The 10,225-nt window shown below is 50.6% G+C and overlaps 1 protein-coding gene across 2 annotated transcripts in view; it reads right to left on the bottom strand.

The window, feature by feature from the left end:
* STK10 (serine/threonine kinase 10) overlaps positions 1-10,225 on the bottom strand; it is a 124,986-nt gene that overhangs the window by 24,708 nt on the left and 90,053 nt on the right. For both annotated transcript variants that reach the window (XM_010851290.1, XM_010851291.1), the window contains 3 exons: positions 9,487-9,617; positions 4,076-4,199; positions 3,479-3,658 (listed from right to left, as the gene is read on the bottom strand). In XM_010851290.1, the coding sequence (XP_010849592.1) occupies positions 3,479-3,658; positions 4,076-4,199; positions 9,487-9,617 (435 nt within the window). The remainder of the gene's footprint in view (positions 1-3,478; positions 3,659-4,075; positions 4,200-9,486; positions 9,618-10,225) is intronic.

Raw genomic sequence — 10,225 nt, forward strand, 5'->3', positions numbered from 1 at the left:
CTCGATGTACAGGAGAAACTAAAACAGCATTGGAAAGCAACTCTACCTTGATTTAGAAAAGAAAAAGGAATTCACTGACAGGCTGAGACCGCACCCCACCCCCTCCACCAAAATCCTGGCAGCAATAAGAATTTTCAACTTTGTTACACATCAGTGCCAGCAAAGGGAAGGAACTGTGGCAACCTCCCACTCCTTCCCATCCCAGGCCCTGCCTCCGCAGCCAGCTCTTTTTCCCACTCTTAAATCCCTACGACTCCTTCCCCACCCACACACACAAAGGGTGTGCATACAGGGCAGAGTGAGGAGCCAGGAGGAAACTGGAATTTACCTACTTCTCACCGAATGCTCACAGCATCTGTGAGAAATGCATGGTTAATAGCAATGAATCAAATGCAAACTCCCGCTTAGGAGTCACGTCTGTGCATGATTTGGCCCCTACCTGATTTTATCCCACAGTCATCTCCCCAGCACTTCCAAATCTCCTACCACCCTGACCATTTTTCAGCTCTTCGCACACCCCAAGCTCTTTGCCATACCTCAGGGCCTTTGCATATACTATTCTACCCTCCTGGAAGCATCCTCTTAACCAGAGGATGCTGGTTAACCAGCCTATTTGCTCTCACAGCAAGTATTACTATGTAACGGGCAACGGTTTTATTTATTTAATATTGTACTTTGTTTCTCTAGCTTCCCTGGAAATTAACAAACTCCTTGAGGGACCCTATCTATTTTGTTCATCACAGTGTCCCTGGTACCCCATTCAGTGCCACACAGGTAGGTACTCAACACAACCGTCCCTGAATAACTCTCACAGTGACAGAAGACAGCCAGAACTCAGGCCAGAACTTGGGAATATCATTGGTTTGGTTCCAGACACCCACAATAAGGTGAAGATTGCAATGAAGCAAGTCCTGTGAATTTACACTATATTGTAGTCTGTTAAGTGTGTTAAAGTGAAGTTGTTCAGTCATGTCCGACTATTTGCAACCCCATGGACTGTAGCCTACCAGGGATTTCCAGGCAAGAGTACTGGAGTGGGTTGCCATTTCCTTCTCCAGGAGATCTTCCCAACCCAGGGATTGAACCCAGGTCTCCCGCATTGTAGGCGGATGCTTTACTGTCTGAGCCACCAGGGAAGTCTTTAAGTGTGTTATTATATGCATGTCTTAAAAAACTGTACATAAGGGAAACATGTTTTATTGCTAAAAAATGCTAGTCATCATCTCAGCCTTCAGCAAATTGTAGTCCTCCTGCAAAAATAACCATCACCAATCACCATGGCAAATATAAAGTCTGAAATAGTCAAGCATTACCAAAATGTGACAGAGACAGGAAGTGAGCAAATGCTGTTGGAAAAAATGGTACAGAAAGACTTGCTCATGGGAGGGTTGCTACAAACCTTCAACTTGTAAAAAGAAAGCACAACATCTGCTAAAGTGCAATAAAACACGGTCTGCCTGTAGCTTGTCCAAAGCCTAGCAGTTAGCTTTGAGCCACAGTGCCAAAGACTTAGAAACAAGCCTGCCTCCCAAGCCTGTGCTCCCAGCACTGGAGCTGCGATGTGTTTAGTACCAGCCCCTCCCCTCCCAACCCCACATATCTCAGCCCACAAGCCCATCTCTCAGCAGGAGGTTCAGGACCAGGGTAAGTCAAGGCCTTTGTAAGGAAAGCTATGACAAACCCAGACGGTGTTAAAAAGCAGAGACATCACTTTGCCGACAAAGGCCCATATAGTTAAAGCTGTGGTTTTTCTAGTAGTCATGCATGGATGTGAGAATTAGACCATAAAGAAGGCTGAGCACTGAAGAACTGATGCTTTCATACTGCAGCGCTGGAGAAGACTCTTGAGAGTCCTTGGACAGCAAGGAAACCAAACCAGTCCATCCTAAAGGAAATCAGTCTCGAATGTTCACTGGAAGGACGGATGCTGAAGCTGAAGCTCCAATACTTCGGCCAACTGATGTAAAGAACCGACTCACTGGAAAAGACCCTGATGCTGGGGAAAAATTGAAGGCAGGAGAAGGGGACAATAAAGGATGAGATGGTTGGATGGCATCACCTACTCAATGGACGTGAATCTGAACAAACTCCACGAGATCATGGAGGACAGAGAAGACTGGTGTGCTACAGTCCATGGAGTTGCAAAGAGTCGGACATGACTTAGTGACTAAACAACTCAAAAAGTGGAGGCACTCACCTCAGACACAAAGGAGCATATATACAATTTTAGAAACTCAAAATTCATGCCAAAGAAACCATGAACAAAATAGCAAAAACAGACAGGATCAAGTCCTATACTTGCAGGGCTCAGCTTCATTGCCTCACACTAATCCTGGCTCTATCAGATCCTGCCTTTATTTTAAATAGCTGATAATCTGTTCATCGTGAATTTTTTTTATTTTTGACCCACCATGTGGCCTGTGGGATCTTAGTTCTCCAACCAGGGATTGAACCTGGGCCCTCAGCAGTAAAAGTGCAGAATCTCACCGCTGGACTCCCAGGGAGTAACCTGTGATTAATATTTTACACTAATTTCTATTTTAAAACATTGCATCAGAATATTATTTATCTTGATTTAGGAGTTTTACTGTACCTCCTTAAGTTTTGTGCCCTAGGCAAGTTGTCTCATCACAGCCAGTGGCCCCGATTCCCACAGGCAGCCACTGGATTCAGCACATGTCATGTCCGACACAGTAAAGTCTGGGCCCTGGGCTCTGCAGGCCCCGAAAAGCACCATGGGCCGCCCCTAGAAGCTGCTCCTCCCATTCCCACCTGGAGATCGGGAGCAGCCTGGATTGGTATGCCCTGCCCTAGGTTCTTCCCCCCCCGCTCCCATCCTTTCTTCTGAGGGCTCAGGAAAGAAAGTCTGGCCCAGCCTCCAAGTGTCTGGCTCCATGGGGGAGGCGTGGGCTGCTCCCTAGGACTCAGATGCCCTGCCCTGGGGCAGGCCTCCCTTCCCTTGTCTCAGGACCGTTACCTCTTTGCCACTTCCCTTTCCAGCTGGGGAAAGAGGGAGAAGAGGCATGTGTGTCCAAGCAAGGGAGCTACTCTTCTAGGAGAAGGGGGAGTCAGGCATGGAGGATGTGTGTGCACCCACCCAGGACTCAGCTCTCCTCCTGGTGACAGCATCTCAGGTTTCCCTAAGCCGCCATCCCTTCCCTCCTCTCTGCTTTCTTCCAGCTCAGGCTGCTAAGCTGGGGGGATATAGAGGAAGTTGCCTGAGGCCACAAGACAAGGGCCTGCCTGGAGCCAAGTCCACGCAGAGGAAGGCAGAGCCCAAAAGACGGAGAAGGGGCTCCTGATGGCACGGCTAGGGGATGCAGATCCAGACATCCCTGGACATGCACTTTTCAGGTACATAAGCTCCTCCAAATTCCCTCTATGGCTGAGGCAAGGCTGAGCTGGAGTTTTGGTCATTTGCAACTGAGAGGGCCCTCATCCTCCCAGGACGCCCTGCTTCCGCCCAGCACGTGTTCACCTCCTTCTTCATCAGCTTGAGCTGCTCCTGGAACTTGGCATAGTCCCGCTCCTGCTCCAGGCGAATCCGCTTGGCCTCCTCCCGGCGGCGCACCGCGTGGTCTTGCTCCATCTTCTCTACTTGTTGCTTTTGCTGACGCTCCAGGTTCTCCAGCTCTATGTCAAAGAACTTCTTCTTGGCCTAGAAAGAGCAGAAAGGGAAAGTTAGAAAAGTCACCTGGGAGGGAGGTGGGGAAAGCCCAGAGGCTGTGCTCACACCTGGGCTTGAATCCCAGCTCTACTACCTCGCTGTGTGACCTGAGACAAGTCACCTAACCTCTCTGTTTCCTCAGGTGCAAAAGAAAGACCAGCGTTGTTGCATGGGGCTCAATAAAGGCTATGTCCACTCTAGAGGCCCTCCCGCGTGTGAGTACAGCACTGTGACCCGCAGGCGACACTGCGCTTACAAGTCAATGCCTAATGGCATCAGGAAACCAGAGGAACTGGGAAACTGCTGTGAATCATTCTCCATGCCCAATCATCCTCACTCAGCAACTTCTGCTTAAAGAAAATAAGGAGGCAAGAAGCCCTCTGGGGGCCCATCTGTCCTCACACTCACGTTGATTTCTTGTTCAAAACGCTTATGCATTTGCTCCAGCTGCAGCTCATGCTTGCTGCTCAGTTGGGTTTGATTCCGATGTTCTTCTTTCTGGAGCAGCCGAAGCTCTCGGAGTTCCTGGCGCCTGAAGGGTAGAAAGATGTGGACATTCCAGTCAGAAAGTGTCCTCAGTGGTCACATATGTCATAGCTAAGGACGCGGAAGGCAGGGGCATAGTGAGGCATCACATGGTCCAGGACAGAGGCGAGACGAGAACTTACAACTCACACTTTGACATTGATTGACAGGCAAAACATTAATAATCTTGGTATATAAAGAGTGCTTACAAATCAATATGAAAAACAGGAATATCCTAATTTTAAAAAGCGGCACAGAGCATGAACAGACATGAAGCAAAAGACAAAAAGAACATTTTAAATCATCTATATGGGTATGAAATTCAAATGAAAAACAAATACATTTTCATGAAATAGATAAGAATATAGGGGAAATTGATTTCTTCCTACATTGCTGATATGTACAAATTGACACATTTCTGGAGGGCAATTTGTCAGTAAGGTATGTCTTTTGACATAGGTCTACTTCTGGATACTGATTCTAAAGAGAGATTCATAGATATGTCCACTTCTGGATACTGATTCTAAAGAGAGATTCATAGATACACAGCAAAACTGAATAAGGATATTCACCCACTCCAATATCCTTGCCAGGAAAACCCCATGGACAGAAGAGCCTGGCAGGCTACAGTCCATGGGGTCACAAGAGTCGGACGCAACAGTGACTAAACCACCACCCCCACTGTTCATGACAACGCTATTTATAATAGTACAAAGTTGGAAGCAACTTATGTGTCTGTCAATATAGATGTAATTAAATAAAATGTCTATCTGATATAATTTTATTCAATCATTAAAAATGAATTTCTAGAAGGTATCAAATTACATGGGGGAAAAATATCCATGAAAAATGCAGCAGTTCTTTATAAACAGATAGGGACTGATCTCTAAGTGAAAAAAGCAAGCTATTAAAGAGTGGGTCTATTATGCTACTGACCACCTGCTTGAAAAACAAAAAGGACCATATATTTGTGTGCACATGGGCCTGTGCAAGTTTACTTTCCTGTTTAAACACTGTTTCTGGAAGGACTGCACTGTGAAATATTAACACAAGGAAGGGAGCCGGCGGCCAGCAGAGAGTGAGTGAGGGAGGCATTGTACTTTCACCCTCTTTTCCGTTTCGAGTCTTGAACCGTGGCATTATATTACCTACTCAAAAGGTAAATACAATAAAAATTTGACCTAAACCACACAGTGTACCTTAACTTTGTAACACATTTATTGTCAACGTGTGTATGAGTGTACACCCAAAAATATACTTGTGGCATGCACGCATGCTCAGTCGTGTCTGACTTTTTGCAATCCCACGGACTAGAGCCCACGAGGCTCCTCTCTCCGTGGGATTTTCCCAGCAAGAAAACTGGAGTGCGTTGCCATTTCCTCCTCCAGGGGATCTTCCTGACCCAGGGATCGAACCTGAGTCTCCTGCGTTTCCTTCACTGGCAGGCAGATTCTTTACTACTGAGTCACCTGGGAAGCCCCCTGGTAGGATAAAGCCCAACTACCGTGTTTCTTTCTGGGCAAGTCCATTAAAAATTGGTATGTATCCTTTATATAATCAGAAAAGAAATTAAAATGATGGCAGAAAGAGCGTGGGCCTCCTGGCAGGGAATGGGGATCCCTTGGCAGCCTGTGCTCTGCTCTGGTCCAGCATCTGTGGGCGCATCATGGTCACCCCCACTGCGGGCCTGCCTCCCAGCTCTGAGCAGGCAGAGCTCCCCAGGAACTGCCCACAGCAGCTGCTGGAGGGGAGGCCTCCTGCTCTCAGAGGTCAGAGAGGCCTTGTCTGAATCTTAGCTCAGCTCGTTTTCCAGCCGGGTGCCCTCAGGCAGTCACTCAGTCTTTGCACGCTCTTTCCCTGCATCTGTAAAATGGGGAGATAATCTCTTCCTCACAGGTTCTTTAAGGTTAAATGAGGTGATACATGTAGCATCAGGTGATACTGTCTGACACATGGCAACCACTCCCCAAGTGGCAACTTCTCGAATGATAACGAGGAAGAAGAGGCAAAGGCCGCCCAATCTCTGGGAAAAGCCAGAGACGCTTTATACAGGTGTGTAAGGAAGCATCTCTGGGAGCCTCTGCATTTCGGGAAGAGAGGAGGCAGGAGGCGATTTCTGAGACATGGAAATCCCGACACAAGAGGAGCTAAGGCTCAGACAGCAACTGAAAAAACAGACAGAGTAAGGTAAGCAGCCAGCTTCTGACATCACCTCCTTGACCCACCAGAGTTCTCACAAGGGAGAGGCAGGCAGAGACAGGTCAAGAACCAGCTCCAGGAACTTTAGGGGAAACCAGAAAGAACTCTGACCCAGCAGCCCCCACCTGCGTGAGTGACTATCCGGTGATGCTGTTCAAAACCCTACGTGGGACCCAAGCCTCCGGAAACGCTAGGACCCAGGTTCAACCAGGGACGCGGCAGAGTCTGACAGCCCGCAGCCCGGCCGGACTCACGGGGCCTTCAGACACGGCAGGCAAACAAGGGAAGGCTCGTTCTTTGCGAGCACCTCTTCTCCACCTCAGCTAAATCTCACCTTTCAAACCTGGGCAGCACCCGCTCCTCTGCTGAGGAGGCAGGTGGGGGTCCCGCCTCGGGGCCACTTCCAGATGCAGTGTGGTGGAGCTGGAATTTCACCCCCAGGAACCCAAACTGCCCAGAGGGGAGAGGACAGAAAGGAAACCCAGCCCCTGAGTCTGAAGCTCGAGGAGTGACCGTGAGAACAGAAGGCCGTGTCTTCAGCCGAGAGCAACCACGACCACCCCTCCCCTGACCCGAGCCTCCCCAGCACACACGGAGGACGTGTGTGTGTGTGTGCACACCCATACGCGTGTACACAGAAACTGCGGCCACCGGACGCAAACAGCTGACTCACTAGAAAAGACTGATGCTGGGAAAGACTGAAGGCAACAGGAGGAGGGGGCGGAAGAGGATGAGATGATTAGATGGTATTACTGACTCAACAGACATGAATTTAAGCCAACTCTGAGAGCCAGTGAAAGACAGGGAAGGCTGGCGTGCTGTAGTCCATGGGGTCGCAAAGACTCGGACACGACTGAGCGACTGAACAACTGAACAAGTAACGTCACCAGTGCAAAGTCTGCCTGTCATCCCCCTGGCTTCGAGAGGGGAGACGTGCCCTGACATCCAAAACTCCTTCTGTCGGGCTTTGGAATGTCTGTGCTTTTTTAAGATAAGAATGTGTTTGATGTTTCAGAAGTGTCCTCCAAGCCAGTCATGAGTTGTTCCAGCAAAGGCCTGGCCTCACGGCAGCTTCGTGGCTCTGAGGCCTCTCTCCCTAGCTGCTAAGCCCCCACCTCCACCCCCGGGGAGCCCCCCAGAAAGCTTCCGGGTCCAGTGGAAACTGGTAGAATTCTCACACAGATAGATCTTCTCACCTGGGTGACCTGAGGCAAGTAAGTTCCCACCAGGAAACACTGTTTCCTCATCAACAGAACGGCCGAAATAGGGTCTCCCGAGACCCTTGAACTGCAAGGAGATCCAACCAGTCCATCCTAAAGGAGACCAGTCCTGGGTGTTTATTGGAAGGACTGATGCTGAGGCTGAAACTCCAATACTTTGGCCACCTCATGCGAAGAGTTGACTCATTGGAAAAAACCCTGATGCTGGGAGGGATTGGGGGCAGGAGGAGAAGGGGATGACAGAGGATGAGATGGCTGGATGGCATCACTCATCACATGAGTTTGGGTGAACTCCAGGAGTTGGTGATGGACAGGGAAGCCTGGCATGCTGCGATTCATGGGGTCACAAAGAGTCAGACACAACTGAGCCACTGAACTGACTGGGGAGGGCTGTCAGGGTGCCTGGACGCCTTAAGAATGCAAAGATGACTCCGTGCAAACAACTCTACCTCACACCCTCCTGCCCACACCAACCCCTCCCGTCTTCAGCTTTGCCTCCAGAATGCATGCTGAACCCAACCTGTCCGGCCACGCCTTCCCTCTGTCTGGCCACCGTCCTGGCCAGGGTGTCCCTGCATCCCTGCTTCAGTCCTGCCCCCTCTATAGCCCAGACTTGGATGACAGCAGAGTCGGCTTTTAAAAGGGACATTACAGCTGGTCACTCTCCAGATGCTTCATTCCAGTTGTTTTTCTGTTGTAGAATCGCTAAGTCGTGTCTGACTCTTTGCGACCCCATGGACTGCAGCACACCAGGCTTCCCTGTCCTTAACCGTTTTCCAGAGTTTGCTCAAACTCGTCCATCGAGTCCGTGATGCCATCCAACCATCTCATCCCCTGTCGTCCCCTTCTCCTCCTGCCCTCAATCTTTCCCAGCATCAGGGTCTTTTCCAGTGAGTCAGCTCTTCGCATCAGGTGGCCAAAGTACTGGAGCTTCAGCTTCAGCCCCTCCACTGGGGATGAAACCTACGTTTCTCCACCCCTGCCCGTGGACTGACATGACCTGGACCCTGTGGGCCCTGGGGATGACTCCGCATCCTCTCCCTCCAACTCCACACTCCAGCTCCGCCCTCTCAGGTCCCTGAACAAGCCTTGGCTTTGGAGTTCCTGCCATGGTCTCCCGGCTCTGCCACTGGCTGGCTCCTCTGAACCCTCTGCTCTGCTCAGGGGATTTCCTGCCAGGCAAGGCCCCCCACCCCTAGCCCAGTGGCCACTCCCCCATCAGCCATTATTCCCTCCACAGCATGAACTACAGTTGGGAATTATCTTGAGTGCTATTTGTGGGCCTATGAGGTGTAAGTTCTACAAGAGCCACAGCCTCCATTATCTGGGTCATCAATGTGTCCCCCAACCTGGTGAGGGGGTGTGGATATATCAGTGAATGGATGGCTGGCTAGCTGGAGGGGAGGCTGGAGGAATGCGTAGATAGGGAGCTGAGTGGGTGCGTAGGTGATGGGTGGGTGGGTGACTAGAAGGATGGGTTAGAGGATGGAGGGACGGGTGTGTGGATGGACGGATGAATGAATGAGTGGGTAGAGGGGTGGGCTGATGAGTGGACAAGTAAATGGAGGGGGAGGGAAGTGGATGAAGAGGTGGGTGGGCATATGGAGGAGGGAGGTGAGTTAGGGAATACAGGGTCTCGGACAAAGCCAGCTTCTTTTAGTGTCCCTGATTCCACACTTAATGCTATAGACAGACAGCGTAGCAGGTGAGATCTTAGGTCCCTGACCATGGATTGAATCTGTGCCCATACAGTTGGAGCACAGAGCCCGAAACACTGGACTGCCAGGGAAGTCTCAGTTCTTGCACCAGAAAGACCCAAATCTCCCGTCTCATCCCTACCCTGTTACGGCCGTCAGCAGCCCCTCCCAGCCTCACCTGAGGAATCGCATCTCCTCGTCCTTCTTCTCATCCTCGCTGATGATCTTGGAGGTGGTAATGCTCACCTCCACGCCGTCCACAACAAACTTGCGTGTCCTCTTCAGGGTCTTATTGTGCAGCCTTGAGTCCTGGCCAGGGAAGATCATTAGGCAAAGCTCAGCATTACAGCCATGAATCCATGGGTGGCCCAGTCTCAGCCCAGTCCAGGAAGGAGGTGACTGTCCATGGTTCCCCGCATGCCTCAAGCTTCTCAACCTGGAGGCCTGAGTCTCTGAGGTTAGGCCTCTTCCTCTCCCTGACCTCACCCTTCGGACACTGCCCAGCCTCTGCCTGCTGACCACCAGCATTCTCTCACGCACACGGCGCAGCAGCCAAGCGAACTGGGTTCCGACTCTCCTTCTACACCTCCTGGCCCTGTGACCCTGAGCAAGCCCCTTGTCCTGCCCAAGCCTCAGCTTCCTCAACCTGTCAGAGGAGACGAGCAGTGCTTGCCCCCCAGGTTGTTCTGAAGATGCAGTGAAGCAGGGGCGGGTGGAATGCAACAGCACCTGGGTCATGACAAGGGCTCAACACTTGATATTTATTTCTGACAGTTGCTATTGCAGACCACAATCGCTTATCTTCAATGCCAAAATCCAAGGAGCCTGGAAAACCAGAGTTCAGAACTATGTTGGCAGCCAAGCCTAACCTGACCTGAACTCCACAGGAGGCCACACCCCTCTGGAGCCACCCTGAG

The sequence above is a fragment of the Bison bison genome, unplaced genomic scaffold, assembly GCF_000754665.1.
Source record: "Bison bison bison isolate TAMUID 2011002044 unplaced genomic scaffold, Bison_UMD1.0 scf7180017864301, whole genome shotgun sequence".
In the NCBI taxonomy this organism is placed as follows: Eukaryota; Metazoa; Chordata; class Mammalia; order Artiodactyla; family Bovidae; genus Bison; species Bison bison.